Source organism: Mus caroli, unplaced genomic scaffold (assembly GCF_978045245.1).
Source record: "Mus caroli unplaced genomic scaffold, Mus_caroli_1 scaffold_3, whole genome shotgun sequence".
NCBI lineage: Eukaryota > Metazoa > Chordata > Mammalia > Rodentia > Muridae > Mus > Mus caroli.
The window spans coordinates 60,556,329-60,573,380 of record NW_028227258.1 but is presented as its reverse complement, the minus strand read 5'-3'; the positions used below and the strand labels follow the sequence as shown (position 1 = coordinate 60,573,380).

The following is a 17,052-nucleotide window of genomic DNA, read 5'->3' as shown; positions in this document are numbered from 1 at the left end:
CAGCAAGTTGACCACTCAATAACTCACACTCGGAGGAAGTGTTTGGCGCCAGGATTTCCAATCTACTCTTAGTGACTGAGAGCTGCGCTCCTTCTAATATTTAGTTATCCCCCTCCCCAACATTGTATGTGGAACTCTGTGGCACCCCCTAAACCCAAACAAAATGAAGTCTTTTCTAGGTGCCTTGTCTCTGCTTTACAAACACACACTGCTGGTAACGAATGTCTGCCTTCTCTTAGCAGATTCCATGATCTAACCTACACATCCTCTCCCCCTTCATCAGCTATTTGCAGAATAACTTCACAATCTTTGACCTTGCTAATTCTCTTTTCTTTGTAGGATTCCATGAGACTGATCGTTTTAGAAAAACCAGCCTTCGTTAGGATTTTTTTTTTTTTACGTGTTTAGTTTGGTTGGAATTTTTATTTGTGATGTATCAAGTAACTGTAATTTAGCCCTGGGGTAAAATGTGTACCTTAATATGCAAATTAATATTTGTTATAAATGTTAATTCCCATAATTGACCCTATTATCACTATGTAGTTGTTGATCCAACAATTACAAACAGGATCAAGTTTACTTTATGCACTGGATAACTAAGAATATGAGCAGCTCCCATAATATACACGGAGGACAGTTATGCCCAGGCCCTTATCTCTGCCATCTCTGTGTAATAACTCATCCAATGTTTACATCAAACTGCAGTTTCTATTTTATGAAGAAGAAAACTAAGCTAGAGAATTTGAGTGCTTTGCCTAAGGTCACAATGTGAACAGAAGGGACATGCCAGACCCCACATACCTGGTTTCCTTGTAGTCTCATAGAACAGGAAGAGGTTGCTCTCCAGGGTGCCTTTTATAAGGTCACTAATCTAATCCAAGAGGACTCTAACCTCATGACCATGCCCTAAAAGCCCCAATTCCTATGCTACTACCTTAGGAGCTGGGATTTCATCATATTCATTTGGGGGAGACACAGTAGATTTATAAGCTGATCAGACAAGGGTCTGGTTGTTCTTTCAGACTGAAGGGACTACTAGGATTAGTTGATTGTTTCATGATTCCGACTCTGGTATATGTATCCTAAACCTTCCAGTAGTGTTTGATTCTACTTAAGATAAAGTCTGAAGGCTCTGCTACTTAGTCTGTGGCTCCCAGACTCCCCTTATCTACCCATTCCTCCCTGGAGTCTTTGTCTCTCCCTGTACTTTGCTCCAGCCACAACTCTTCTCTAGCACACCAGGCTCAAGCTCAGCACTGTTGCCTTAGGCAGAGAACTAAGCCAAGCAGAGCACTCACCACAGAACCCAGCAGCCCCGAAACTCTGTCCTACCAGGGACTTGTAACTTGGAGTAAAGAACTCCATCCCAGTTTACCATAGCACCCCAGCCCCCATCACGATGCATACCCTGTGCTTAGTACTGTAAAGTCTTTTAGGATGACCTGGAATAAACCTGACAGGTGATAGGATGCTGGCCTGCTGTCTTTCCATCTGAGGTCATTCAGCCATTTCCATTCTGTGTTGGTTAAGCTTCATTGCCAACTAGACTTAAAATCACCAGAGAGGTGCACCTCTAGGCATGTCTTGAGGGTAACAGAAGACTCACCCTAAATGTGAGCCAGATGCCCAGACTGGTTTATGCAGAGGAAAGAAGAGCAAACAAACCAGATAAGTGTCAGCACTCTCTCCCTCCCCCTCTCCCCCTCTCCTTCTCTCCCCCTCCCCTTTTCCTTCTCTCCCTCTCTCCCTCTCCCCTTCTCTCCCTCTCCCCCTCCCCTTCTCCTTCTCTCCCTCTCTCCCTCTCTTTCTCCCTCTCTCCCTCTCTCCCCCTCTCCTTCTCTCTCTCCCTCTCTCCCTCTCCCTCTCTCTCTCTCCCTCCTTTCTGCTACAGACACAATATCATCAACTTTTGCTCCCACTGCCATTCCAGTCCTGCTATGATAGACTGTTTACCATCAAATCATGGACCAAAATAAGCCCACCTCCCTTAAGTTGCTTCTTGTCAAAAATGTGTTCACAGAGAAAAGAAAGTTCCCAATACTCCACCCCAGACCCATACTCTCTTTCTATTGCATATAGGAAGATACTCCACTTGAACATGTGTGCAAACTAACACAATAGTCTTTCACCCACAATTACATTGACTTAACTTTAAAAAAAGACTGGAGACAAGAAGTACTGTACAACTGGCATGGCAACCTCATCATCTAGGAGGCCTACTGACCACCCACACCCATAGCAACTTAATCCCTTAAATCCATTTGCAGTATGCACAGCAGCCAACTGGTTATATGTAGATGTGAATCATCTCAGCCCAAAGGAACAGCAGCCTCTCTCTCCACAGTGTCCATTACTGTGCTGATGGCTACCTTGCAGTTCACCCTATCCAGGTAATCCTACAGAGCAGGATTCATAACACAAAGACAACCTACATGGGCCACATCCTCTCAATAGTTTCTAAGGAAACAGATCCTATGAATTGTAGGTCAGACTGGCCTCTGTTGACCCTGAAATGTTCCCTGACACTTAATATTTGAGTGACTTTGCATTTTTTTCTTGACTCCCATAAACTTAAATTTAAATTCTCTCACTCATAAAATTTAGAAAGTCTAAATGTCCTCATCTACCTCAGGAGTCATTCAAAGTAGTAGATCAAGTAGAAATGAAACCCTCACATGCACTAAGCTCAGAAATAAGCTTACTGAGGTCCAGCCCCTCAGCCCAGTGTTGATGCTCTGTCTTCATGTTCAGGTCATGACTACTCGAGAAGACAAGGTGATCATTGTTGAGAAGAAGGACGGGACTCGGGTTGTGGACCATGCTGATGGTACCAGAATCACAACCTTTTACCAGGTGTATGAAGATCATATTACTCCCCCAAATGATGAAGAAACAAGTGAGTTATATTTTTCAAGATGGTGACAACAGAATGCTACAGCATGAGTCAGATAGAAAGTTCGCCATCAAAAGTATTCATAAAAATAAGTGAGCCAGCCAGGGAATACCCATGTGATACAAAGGGCCCTTCCTGTAACATGTATATCATATAAAATGTTAACTTTGGGCTTTTATTATATAGATAGCCTTGCTTCTTTGCATGATGAAATAGACATACAGGTGCAATTTTCAACATGGCATATCACTGAAATATTGGGTAATATATAAATGTTCATCAGTGATACAATGGAAAAATAAAATGCAATATAATACTAAAAGGGACACTATTTCGTGATGGTAAGAGCCTACATCCATCCATCCATCCATATATACATACATACATACACTGAATACAAACACACACACTAAACATTCACTAAATACAATCACACATTTAATATAAAATAAGCACATATACTTAATATATATATATATATATATATATATATACTGTATGTAAACATACTACATATAAACACAAATGCTATAAACACATGCACATGTGTGTGCATGCACACACACACAATATTTCTGGAGACTTCAAATTTGGTAACAGAGGCCTGTTATCTCAGCTTCCAGGAGGCCCAAGAGGTCAAAACCAGTTTGTACTACATATTATACCACATATTGAAACACTTACTCAAAAATAAAAAATGTTAGAGACCTCAATACAATGTTGAAAAATACAGGTATAAATGATAGATACAGCAATTATATAATTTTATGGATTACTATATAATTTATGTAAATATAAAGTACATAAACCTCATATGTTGTTTATTCTTAACACATATTTATATAGTTATAAAAATGAATTGCACAAAAAAATAAACTTAAGCATAGACAAAATGCCTATTTTACTCTACCTGGAGACTTTCTTCATACACATATTTGGAAACAACATGACCAAATAGGAACAAGTCTCAACTGTCACTGGTGAAATATTTAATGATTTTCAATTTTTATCTTGAAAAACATTTTCCACTTCTCAAAATGAAAAGAATGCTGACAGCATACTTAATAAGACAGGATGCTAAGTCACATCAGAATGTAGATTCTAGAACTGTTCTGAAGGATATTGACAGGGATTGCAGGCCACACTCGAACCCGGTGCAATTCTTTGTAGCCAGGTCTTTCTCCAGAAGGAATCCAGCTGGCCAGGAGATCATTTGAGGCTGATTGCCCACTGTACAAATCTTACGCAGTCTCCTTACCTTGTGTTTTACTTGTAGCTGAAGGTCCAAGGACTGTCACTAGACAGGTGAAGTGTATGCGGATAGAAAGCTCACACTATGCCACTATTATCACCAACTGCGAGGACAGTAGCTGCTGTGCCACCTTTGGGGATGGAACATCTATTATTGCAAAGCCACATGGGTCATACCAGGTGGGTCTGGTTGGTAAACCAGGACTGATGCATGTAAATGTCCCAAGGGTAACAAGTCACACTGTGCTGGGACAGTGAGAATTTCTGCAGTGACACCCTCTGTTCCTCTCCTCACTCACTCACCTGAAACACTTCTCACACTGCTGTCTATTTGTCTTTTTAATCTATTCTAGGAATACATTGTCTTGCTTGTTGTAAAAAAATTAGTCGCTTTGAGTCAAGGTTAGGCTAAGGAGCTTCCCACACTGGGCACTGTGGTGGCAGAATCATTCCAGTAATCTGATTTACACTTATCCTCCTCTCTAATCTCATTCTTGACTGCAGTCCACCCCAAACACTTCAGTGGAACTGAGGACACAGCGGTCTGTGTGGTCCTGGAAGAGCAGTTTGCCCAGATGAAGCAAAGCTTCCTTCCTTCAAATGTAAAGGAAGAACTTGGCAACACACTCATTCCTTCTCAATCTCCCTGACCTTCCCATTAAATATAACATGCTGGTGTCAGCCTACAGTCTCTTTAGTCTTCAAAAGTTTTTCCCTGAGAGAGAAGAGGCATGAGCTAAAATATCACACATCATGTTACAAGAGACTGAGAACCAAGAACCAGAATGAGACAGATTCATCATCATCACTGTGGCAGTGGCTGAACTAGCTTATCCTTTCCATCTCCCCGGTCATTACACGCTCTCTTTTCATCCAGTGTATATTGGTGTGGGTCAAAGTAAGGGCTGAAAAAGAGAAAAGAAAACATGAGTATGAGTGTTTGTTAGCAATGACACCTGTGGTGACTGGCCCATAGGGAGTAGCACTATTAGGAGGTGGTCTTATTGGAATAGATGTGTCACTGGCGTAGAGTTTGAGGTCTCAGATGCTCAAGCCATGTCCAGTGTGGCAGTTCACTTCCCGCATTCTCTGGATCCAGATATAGAACTCTCAGCTACTTCTCCAGAACAATGCCTGTCTGTGTGCCTCCATGCTTCCTGCCATGATGATAATAAACTGAATTTCCAAACTGTAAGCCTGCTCCAATTAAATGTTTTCCTTTTAAAGAATTGCCATGATCATGGTGTCTTACCACAGCAATAAAACATTAAGGCAACACCCAAAGCAGAAGCACCATCAATTTAAAAAAATTTTTTTAAACAGACCTAATTCACTTCATATAGGTATAAAAACCCCATATGGAGTCACAGCTGGAGCCTGGGTCCTTGGAATGTACACTCTAGTGTGGGATTTCATAAGATGGTCAGGGAATTCCTGATAAGGAGACTTGGTGAAAACAGTCTCTTTTCAGAGGTCAGGTGTCAGGTAGCTGTGTCTCTTGAAGATGACATCAAAGGTGGTATTGGCTAAAGGACAATCAGAAGGATTGGTAGCCTGACCTTAAATAAGTTCCTGCCACCCAGAAGCTGTCAGACTCCTAGGAAGTGAGAGGGTACTTTGGGCAGCTCTGCCATACACAGTGAGGGCCTTCACCTTTCTCCCTTAAAAAAGACATACCAAGTGTACACAGGGCCTGTACGATCCAGGAGAGCTGAGGGAGGGAAAATTTTTTTAATTGATTTTTTTCAGAATTTTATATATGAGTTCTGTATTTACATTATTTCTGCCCCTTTTCCCTTCTAATTCTTACTGTGCTTCCCCTCTCGAATTTATAACCTCTCTTCTTTAATCATTATTGTTATAGACAGACAGACAGGCTAGACAGACAGATAGATAGACGTATATATAAGTATAACCCACTGAGTTCTTTTAGTGTTGCCTGTATGTATATATATTTACAGCTAATCACTTAGGATTGGATAACCTACGGGGACTATCCTTGAAGTAGATTGACTCCCTCTTCCAGCAGTTGTTAATTGCCTGAAGATTCTCATCTAGAGGTGGGGCCTTCTGAGACTTCTCCCATCTATGTTGGTGTGTCAACTGGTGGTGTCACTGCCAGCAAATGGAGTCAGTTGCATGCTGCAAACTGCTGCATCTTGAGACTCTTACGCCAAGTGAAAAAAGCTACACAGTGATACTTCCATCTGTGTGGAAAATCTAGGATAGGAAAATTCAAATGGATTAGTGGCCACCGAGGACTAGGGACAGGAATATACAGTGACTGTGTATGTATGGAAAATCTACAGAGATAATGGGTTTTTGGTCACCAGATTAGAATCATGGGTAATACATTGATGGCTAATGAGACTGGAGTTTCTTTGTGGAGGCAATAATTAAATATTCTAAAATTATATATAATGGCCACACAAGTTCTTGGATATATTAAACAATTACCAAATACTACATTTCTAAGAGGTGAATTTACAATACATGAATTGGAACTCAAAGAATGAGCTAGAAGTCATTACATAAACACTATCACTTGTCTATATAAGCTATCAGAAGGGAAAAGGCTAACCAAAGCTTCTAAGAAGCTTTATACCTTTTAATATGTTTCTTAGACCCAAAACGTAATGGGTACCAAACATTTTGCATGGAATTTCAGATACTTACCTCAGTTAAAATGGAGTAAGTCTTAAATAAGTAGAAAAGAACAAACACAGAGAACATACAAATACGGGAAGAAAAGCATGAAGCCACACCCAAGAAACTGTATCTTCTGTTTGTCCTTTGGCAAGCAGTCCTTCAGAAACATCATGTTCTTTCTTGCATAATGTTTCTGTCCTGAAAGTATCTTTCAAATACCTCAAATTTCATAAGAAAATTTAATGTATTTTTTTTCTCTCTCCTCCCAGGTGCTACCTTCAAACACAGGCTGCCTTTATATTGATAAAGACTGCTCAGCTACATACTGCCATGAATCAAGCAGTAATTTGTACCATCCCTTCCAGAAGCGCGAGCAGCTGAGAGCCAGCAGGTATATCATGAAGCACACCTCAGAGGTGATCTGTGAGGTCCAAGATCCTGAGGGGAACACCTTTCAGGTAAGATGCAGGGTTCCTATGGAGAGAGCCTGGACATCTGTCTTAGTTAGGGTTTTATTGCTGTGAAGAGACACCCTGACCACCACAACTCTTATAAAGGAAACATTTAATTGAGGTTGGCTTACAGTTCAGGGGTTTAGTCCATTATTGTTACAGAAGGAAGCAAGGTAGCATATAGGCAGACATGGTGCTGGAGAGGTAGCTAATAGTTCTACATACAGATTGACAGGCAACAGAAAGAGAGAATGAGCCACTGGGCCAAGGTTGAGCTTCTGAAAGCTCAGATCCTACGCCAAGTGACACAGTTCCTTCAGTAAGGCCACAGGCACTCCAAGGCTAATCCTTCCTAATTCTTTTCAATAATGTCATGCTCAGAGAACCTATGGAGGCCATTTCCACTCATAATGCCACAGCTTTGTTTTGAAATGTATCATTCAAGACCAGTTCCATACAGACTTTTGTATTTGTGGCATTGGGTCATTTACTCAACCTCAGCCAACCAATCATGAATGTCAGTATCTTTTCTTTAATTCTTAAGTATATGTTCACAGAGAAGAACAATCTTAATAACTTTGGCAGGAGGAAACTTAAAGCTACTAGACAATTAGAGAAATGTAAGATTTTTTTTAAAAAATAATGCAACCACAAACAATAATGTAGGAATTCAATTGAGAAGAAACACAAGCACTCTCCAATGTCATGGCATTAGGGCAATCTGTAGTGAGAAGTGCCTAGCAGGGATGATGTTAAGAAGAAAGAGTCTGGAGAGGGCTTGGGCACTGCTAAGATGATGCTCTCTCTTCTATTTATCTTTCCTGTCCAGGAATTGGAGAACCATGGCCTCACACTTTATATAGATTAGGATCTACAATGTTTACCTCACATTAAAAAAGGTTTAAAAATCTAAAGACTATCTCATGACATATGAAGGTACACACGGTTCAGAGTTCAGTGGTGCTATGGAAACTATTGCTGGAACACAGGGATGTCCTTTGTTTGCTGCTTGTCTCTGCTTGCATTTGCACAGCAGTGCATGATGGGCTGTGTGTTTGCAAAAGAAGAGTGTGTGGCCCTTGACCAAAAAGCATTGCCACCCGCTAATGTTATTTTGGTATGCAGTCCAGTCCTGGTCCAGCTCATGTTTTTCTTCCCTAAATAATTGAGACTTCACAGCATGAGCATGAACTGATGAATTTCAGTTGATAATGACTAGCAATGGAAACATACAGCCAAAGCTTCTCCATATTAAAATGTCTGGGGTATTCCTTACCAAGCATGTTTCTAATACCCCTCTAAGGGCCATATCACCTACAGTGGGCAGCTAGTGTGTCTCTACTTTTACTAATGGAATCCATACATAATATAAATACCTTGTAATTAGATATGCTTGAATTTTCTGCTAATTCAAAAGAGCATGAGCTTGCTCACATTGGATCAGTGGTGATGTAGGACACTGGCATTTTTTTCTCTTCAGTTGCTCATATGCCTATCCCTTAGGTCATGGCTGATGGCTCTGTATCAACAACATTACCTAAAAAGAAACTAGAAGATGACTTCAATGTACAGATGGAGGGCTACGAAAGCTTATCATCACTTCACCTTGAAAAGAACCACATGCAGATCTATGGTGAACATGTTCCCAGGTAAAATGGCACCAACACTGTTAGGATTTTTAACCTCTGTTCCAAGTTCGAGAAGCACCTTTACTCAATGTCTCAAATGCTCAAATGTTTACTTCTTCAAATAGATTTTTTGTTGTCTATACTGATGGATCAGGAGTGGAACTTCTCCGAGACAGTGACATAGAAGAATACTTATCCTTGGCCTATGGAGAGTCAACAACTGTGGTTCTCCAGGAACCAGTACAGGAATACCCAGGTAAAGAAGCCATGCTGCCGACAGCACCCCAGCTCTTCTGGTGACTCTCATCCTCTGGCTGTTCAGTCCCCTTTGCTCATTCTGCTGCTCCAAATACCAACTGATCATGTCGCCTTACTAACATAGCTCCCAAAACTGATGTTCATCTCAGACTGTGTCTAGGTGTCTACTTGTGCAAGCCCAGAATGAATGCCTCTTGCTGTTGTTAGAAGACTTGTGCCTAGGGTTTATCTAAGAGTTCAGTCCATCCTGTTTAGAAACATTGTGAGCTCTCTTGCAAATTCATTTGGGGGGAGGCATTTTTAAGGTGATATCTTGGTCAAACTGAATACAATAAGAAAATATATTTTATGTATAAATTGGAATGCTAAGCCGGGCATGGTGGCACACACCTTTAATCCCAGCACTCAGGAGGCAGAGGCAGGCAGATTTCTGAGTTTGAGGCCAGCCTGGTCTACAAAGTGAGTTCCAGGACAGCCAGAGCTATACAGAGAAACCCTGTCTCGAAAAAACAAAAACAACAACAACAACAAAAATTGGAATGCTAGTCAGAAATATGTGTTGTATAATATATTCACTGAGAAATTATGTTATTTTATTAATTTCTAAAACATTGCATGAAATTAAAGGCACATACTTTGATATGCTGCATATATGTATATATATATGTATATATGTATATATTTACATATATATGTATCTATGTTTCTGGGCTTCTTTTAATTTTTTGTTTGATGGTTTATACCTCTAGTCTACTGGTAAGCATGCTAGCAAGTCTATGCTATCATTTAGTCATTGGCATGCATGTCCATATTATATGCCTTGTTTGTGTGAATGTGGAAAATAGACAGCTGTGCCTGGCTATGCAGTGTATGTAAAGAACTATGTAAGGGAAGCAGGCATGGTGGTACAATAACTCCTGACCTAGAAAACCACTGGGAGCTTGAGGTCATCCTACACTACATAGCAGGACTCTGTTTCAAAAAAACAAACAAAACAACCCAACGAAAGCAAAAAATAACCAAACAACAACAATAAAATGAAAACAGAAGATAATAACTCTCCTCACCATATTTTATTTATTTAAATAGCATTGTCTTAGCCACCTATCCTGTGCCAAATACTAGTTTTGAAGTACAGAATGAGTTAAAACAAACATAGGCCTTATTTCATTAAATTCCTTATAATTTATCAAGAGAAATGAGTGTTAATTATATAACCCTATGAATAATTATAAACTTACAGAAGGTGTAATTATAAACTTACAGAAGTATCCACACTTTGGTACTCCTTCTTCTTGAGTTTCATGTGTTTTGCAAATTGTATCTTAGGTAGTCTCAGTTTCTGGGTTAATATCCACTTATCAGTGAGTGTATATCGTGTGTGTTCTTTTGTGATTGGGTTACCTCACTCAGAATATCCTCCAGATCTATCCATTTGCCTAAGAATTTCATAAAGTCATTATTTTTAATTGCTGAGTAGTACTCCATTATGTAAATGTACCATATTTTCTGTATCCATTCCTCTGTTGAGGAACAAAATACCCATAGAAGGAGTTACAGAGACAAAGTTCAGAGATGAGACAGAAGGAAGGACCATCCAGAGACTACCCCACCTGTGGATCCATCCCATAATCAGCCACCAAACCCAGACACTCTTGCATATTCCAGCAAGATTTTGCTGACAGGACCCTGATATAGCTGTCTCTTAAGAAGCTATACCAGTACCTGGCAAATACAGAAGTGGAACACAGGGCCCCTAAAAGAAGCAGCTAGAGAAAATACTCAAGGAGCTAAAGGGGTGTGCAACCCTATAGGTAGAACAAATACTAACCAGTACCCCATAGAACTGTGTCTCTAGTTTACATATGTAACAGATGATGGCCTAGTAGGCCATCAATGGGAGGAGAGGCCCTTGGTCTTGCAAAGATCATATGCCCCAGTACAAGGGAATGCCAGGATCAGGAAGAGGGAATGGGTGGGTTGGGGAGCAGGGTGGGGAGAGGGTATAGGGAACTTTTGGGATAACATTTGAAATGTAAATGAAGAAAATATCTAATAAAAAATGAAATGAAAAAAATAAATAAGATAAATAAAATTTACAGAAGGTCTATGAAGAATAGAAATATTTTTCAATGAGAGCTTTGAATAGAAAACTCTGGTATCATCTAGACATTGTCTCTGAAAATGTTTGAGACCCAAGAGCTTGTTAGTGTATTCAGGGTTGTGTGTGTGTGTGTGTGTGTGTGTGTGTGTGTGGTATGCAGTGAGGGTTATGACTTCTTGGGGAAGAAATTACCAAGAATCATACTGAATTGGAAAATGGGTAAGAAGAGGCCAAGCATGGCTGTAGCATGAATGAGAGACACAGTTCAAGCCAAGACAGGGGTGAACAAGGAGGACTCTGCTCTGCTTCTTTTAGCAATGAGAAGTCAAAGAAGCTTTAATCATGGATGAACCTGGCTGTCAGGATCAGTTCTCCCCATAGTGCTACATCTACATCTAGAAAAGCTAGCTGTTGCTTCAGTCCAGGATGGAACACCTCTGAGGCACATGATTAAATAAATGTCTGAGAAGGAGACAGAAGTAGATAGATTCAAGGTAGTTTGTTGGCAGACCCAACACGCCCTTAAATATGACTGCTGACCCAAGCATGAATGCTTTTGGATGATTAAAGTCCAGTTTTCAGATGCTGACTGACTCATGGTTCCATCTTAGAGAAAGCACCCTAAAGCATAGTCATTGTACCGGAGCACGTTTTTTTGTGTAAAAGGCAGTTCGAAGGAATTTTTGAACTTGGGTAATATGTGTTGAATTTATCAGGAACATTTTGATAGAGAAATAATTTCTGGTATCTCCCTTTAATCCAGGTGCACTGAGCATCACAGTCCTTCGCCCTTTCCATGAAGCATCACAATGGATCATGAAGAAGGAATTAGACACCATAGTTCCTCCAAATCTCCAGTCAAGGTCATGGGAAAGGTTTCCTTCAGTTGAGGTATCCATTTCCCACTGTAAAGTCTCTTTATTTAGATAACATTTCAGGCTTGGGTCTTCTATAATTTTATATGTTTTCAGCCTACTGTAAGTTAATGAATGCAGTCAAGATGTGTTATATTTGGAGATTTAAACATTTGTATATGTAGCAATATACTTTTAGACGAGCATGCCTGGCTAGCTAATTTCAGTTTTGATTTTTATTCTGCATGGCAAGTCTGAACATGATCCTATATTATTAAAACATCCCTCTTGAAAATTCTGTTACTACTTACTATGTTCTTCCTGATACTAAAGCACTTTCCTTGTCATTTCTCCCCGTTAAGTTTGAAACAAAATGTTGTGTCTTTTACTCTCCCTGGTTTTTTTTTCTTTGTGTATTTAAAAGGGCACAAATTGAGCAAGAGAGAGAGAGAGAGAGAGAGAGAGAATTTTGCTACTGCACTATTAGCAAATAAATACTGTAGTATTATCCTGAAGCATCACTAAATGTTGCGTCTTGTAAGACTGCCATTTTGTCCCATAACTATCACGTGCAGCATGTCCAGCATATAATGGTGTTCAATTATGAAATCCGTAAAGATGCCAAAAATGTAACCATAGATCACATCACTAAAGGAGGAGGGTAGTGTCTTTGAATTTCTGCTTTCAGTAGCCTACAGTAAATTCTGCTATAGCAAGAGCAGACAGTGAGCAGTTAATAGAACAAAAACTTCTTCCTTTTAATTTGGTGACTCTAGTCAAATTGATTATCAGAAGTGGCCATGATTTCTTGTCCTGAATCTTGAAACACTGCACTACAATAGTCTTCTCTGAATGTTGAAAATGTCAAGAAGCTGAAGATACTACAAGGTGATAAGATAAACATACCAATTTAGGATTAATGAAAATTACTTTCTTCATCTGAAACTCTGATGCTACAAACTGAAAGCCACTAGGAGGATGTCTCTGGCCACTCTTTTTAAAACAAAGCACCAAGGCAGCAAAGCGCACTAGTCCTGAAGGTCAGCAACTAGGATAATGGGTTTGAGCTCACTTTTAGGCGGACATTTCTTCCCAAGAGGTGAGTTTCAGTGACAGTGAGCTCAAAATTGGCTGAGAACCCATGGAATGATTTTACTCTCAGAATCTTCCTATATAAATTCACACAGAACCAGGGAGTTAAAGACTGCTAACTCAAATGTCTATGGTAATCTGAGCATGCTAAACAAAGCATTATTCATGTAACATGATCAGACTGTTGTGGAATTACCAAGTGCAGAATCACACAGCCCTCCTGAGAACATGCCCCACAGGGCACCATCTGATAGCGTTAGTGACACCTATAAAGAGGAAACTTTGCTCAGGTCCAGGAGGATCAGGATTTTTCCAGTGCCATTTTTGTCGCACACAGGTCTAACTGTGATGGCTTTGGCTTCTGCTGAAAGGACTGATTCTACCCTTGGTCCTTCAGATGTTCACTGAATAACTAGAAAGCTATTATAGTTTGGCATCTCTGCCTCCATTTTGTATCTGTCTCCATGCTTCTTTAAATTTGGATAGTGTTACTGCTCAGCTCTTCATACATACATGGCAATCATTTGAAGATCTTTCATCTAAAAGCATCAGTCTTCTCCTTCAAGGTTAGAGCACCAAAGAATGAATATGATATATTTGAGATTTGCAGAAACATCATATAAGCAGATTGTCAGTCACCAGGTTTTACCTTGTCCTAGTTAGATTTTATTATCAAGTGGACATAGTCTAAAGTCACCTGAGAAGATGAGTTGTAGAGCAACCTAGAGCCAGTTAGCCTGTTGGCATGTCTGGGAAATGTCTGAATTTTTAATAGATACAGGTGGTCTCAGACCCCTGTGAGTGGCACCAACCCTAGGCAAATGGTCCTAGACTATCTGAGAAGGTGACAGCATGCCAGTGAATGAGTGAACCAGTGGGTGAACCTGCAGGCACTGTTCCTCAGATTCATGTCTTGCATTCCTGCCTGACTTCACTCAATAATAAACTGTGACCTGAATGTATGAGCCCAATCAACTTTTTCTTCCCTGAGTTGTTTTTGGTTGGAGTGAAGTTTTCTTTGTTCACTTGCTTAGTTTTAGGTTCTCTCAGAAATAAGTTCTGACTATTTAGGCCTTGAACTCACAGAGATCCATCTGCTTCTGTCTCTAAGATAATGGCATTAAAAGTGTGTGCCACCACACCAGGTGGCTTGATTATTTCATCCCAAACATTTAATTGTTTCAAGAACAGCACCTCTAGAAGTCCCCCAGCACTGCCCTAAACCCAAAAGAACGAACTCCCAACTTTCTGACTTATCCTTTGTTCTTAGCCATTGTCTCCTACAGTCATCTTGGATTCCAGGAATAACTTGGAGCATGAACATCTTACCATGAATGGAAACTACGTGCTGTGGCCCCAACCCCCTCCCCCTGAAGCCCAATTCTGATAGCAGCAATCTTCTAACAGTCTAGAAAGCTCCAGAGATATTGATCACCCAAACCATACTTGGATCAAGACTGTCTGAGGATGCACACACATCCATCACTCTCCTTCTTTTGGTCCTCCCAAGCTCTGTCAGCTCCTTGAAAATGGGGCATGCGATGCTGGTCTCCACTCGTTCCAGGGCAGTCACACTGAGTGATGAATCTCTTTCCTATTTTACCATTACTTTTGCCATTTGGATTTACAGGTGGGTGGCCAAGCCTTGTCTGTTTGGATTCCTCAAAGTCAGGTCTCCATTGGCTTAGGAACCCCATAAGGACCCCTGATCTAGTATCCATATAAGTACTCATTAAAAAAAAATCATTGCTGCACTGCTCTGACTTCTTTGGTGAATCTTTCACTTTGTTTTGTTGACAGAAAAAGACTCCAGGACCACCATTTGGCACTCAAATTTGGAAAGGCCTCTCTATTGGGTCTAAGCAGCTGACAAACATCCCAGCCCCTATACTCGAAGGACCCAAAGTGCTACAGATGCGTCAGTTCATCCAGCATGAAGTCATAAAGAATGAGGTGAAACTAAAGCTACAGATTTCCCTCAAGGTAACGGAATCTGGATGACATGATGCCTATACCCCAAAAGAATCGGGAACATAGCAAATCATTTCCTGAAGAGCCTGAAACCATCTAGTTTTTACCAATATTTAGAATAACACTTGAATGTTAGTCACCTAAAATAGAAGGTTAAAAACATAGATGCTACTTAATGATTCCAGTATTAAGTTGTAGGAAGCCCAAAATGTGCTGCTAAGTTTAAAAAAAAAAAACTTCTATGTATATTTTCTATATAGTATTTCTTTCTTACTATATGGAAAGTTAGTGCTCTCTGGAGAAAATGTAGAATCAAACATTAATATGATACTTGTTCGTGGATGAAAATAGATGCTGCTTTGAAAATGATCTAAGATTTTATAGATATGTGGCCCATTATGTGATCTTATCTATAGCATCTTTCTAAATTTAATTCCCTCAGCACGAACATTATATGCTTTTTATGGTTATATGCCCAGAACCTGGCATTGAGAAGAGGATCAATACTGATAGATAAGTGATCTGCTGGAGGCCTGCTCCTGTTGTGAACAAGCTGAGGCAGCACACAGATTCTGAATGAAGGCTAAAGACTGATGACTCCTGCCCTTATAATCTTACAGTTTGTGATTTAATAAGCACGGGTTGCTTTCTCGGAAACTCTCTTACTATTTTGTACTAATAAGCACTGATTTCCTTTCTCTCTTGCTCAAGGACTTCTAGGCAAGGGGCTAGAAACTCATTAACTTTTTGTGAACCAGAGCGAAAAAAGAAAGGAAAAATAATTAAACTCTTTTACACTGGCAATATGCATACACACACATATTCACACACACATACACACACATCTGGTTGGGCCCAACTACCTTGTCTCAGCTCCACAAGTGTTGATGCAAACTTACACACACCTATACTCACATATGCATATATGTATATATGTGTGTGTGTGTGTGTGTGTGTGTGCATATATGTTTGGTGGATGACGCAAGCTCCATTGAGCAAGTGCCGATTCAGAAAAACTCACTCATTCTGGCTAAAACAGCACCAACCTTTATTGATCAGAGAAAGAAAAGCTTCTACCTTTTTATTGTTGAAAGTGGTAAAAAGCCCCTAAGTAAGAAAAAAAAAAAAAAAAAAAAAAAACCTTAGAGTAAGAAAAAGCCAAGTCTTCTTTATTGCTGAAAGAAAAAGACTGCCACTCCCTTATTGTCCTTCTTAGTTCTTACACTTTCTCAGGAGAAGTGATCACATGGCTTTTCAAGTATCATTACATCCCCCAAACAAGTTTGAGATATAAATTCAAATCATAAATTGAATAAAGAGTTACAGAGTAAATGTTTACATGTGTTCCTGAAGATTAGTATTAACTAAATATTCATTACCTATCATCTAGCTCTATAGTTCATTAAAAGTTTAAAGCAATAATTTTTATGTCATAAGTTAATGTGGCTTTACCAAGAAATGAATCATCTGCCTTGTGTCTCATCCCACACATCCTCCCTGCCTCCCTGTCTCCATGAAGAGGATGTCCACACACACTCACATGCCACCAGACTTCTAAACTCTCTAAGGCCTCCAGCATCTTCTCTGACTGAACCCAGACCTGGCAGTCTCTGTTGTATAGGTATTGGGGGCTTCATATCAGCTGTTGTATGCTGTCTGGTTGGTGATCCAGTGTCTGAGAGATCTCAGGGGTGCAGGTTAATTGAGACTGCTGGTCCTGTATGGTCTCCCTCCTCCTTAGCTTCTTCCAGCTTTTCCCTAATTTAACCTCAGGGGTCAGCTGGTTGGGTGCAAATATCTGCATCTGACTCTTTCAGCTGCTTGTTGGGTCTTTTGGAGGGCAGTCATGATAGATCCCTTTTTGTGAGCACTGCATAACCTCATTAGTGTCAGGCCTTGG

General features: G+C 40.1%; 1 protein-coding gene across 1 annotated transcript in view; it reads left to right on the top strand.

Annotated features, from left to right (window-relative positions):
- Positions 1 to 17,052, top strand: part of Spag17 (sperm associated antigen 17) — a 268,834-nt gene that overhangs the window by 202,310 nt on the left and 49,472 nt on the right. Inside the window, exons 30-36 of the mRNA XM_021157134.2 lie at positions 2,752 to 2,896; positions 4,170 to 4,324; positions 7,063 to 7,251; positions 8,749 to 8,894; positions 8,999 to 9,129; positions 11,999 to 12,126; positions 14,982 to 15,164. Of these exons, the coding sequence (XP_021012793.1) occupies positions 2,752 to 2,896; positions 4,170 to 4,324; positions 7,063 to 7,251; positions 8,749 to 8,894; positions 8,999 to 9,129; positions 11,999 to 12,126; positions 14,982 to 15,164 (1,077 nt within the window). The remainder of the gene's footprint in view (positions 1 to 2,751; positions 2,897 to 4,169; positions 4,325 to 7,062; positions 7,252 to 8,748; positions 8,895 to 8,998; positions 9,130 to 11,998; positions 12,127 to 14,981; positions 15,165 to 17,052) is intronic.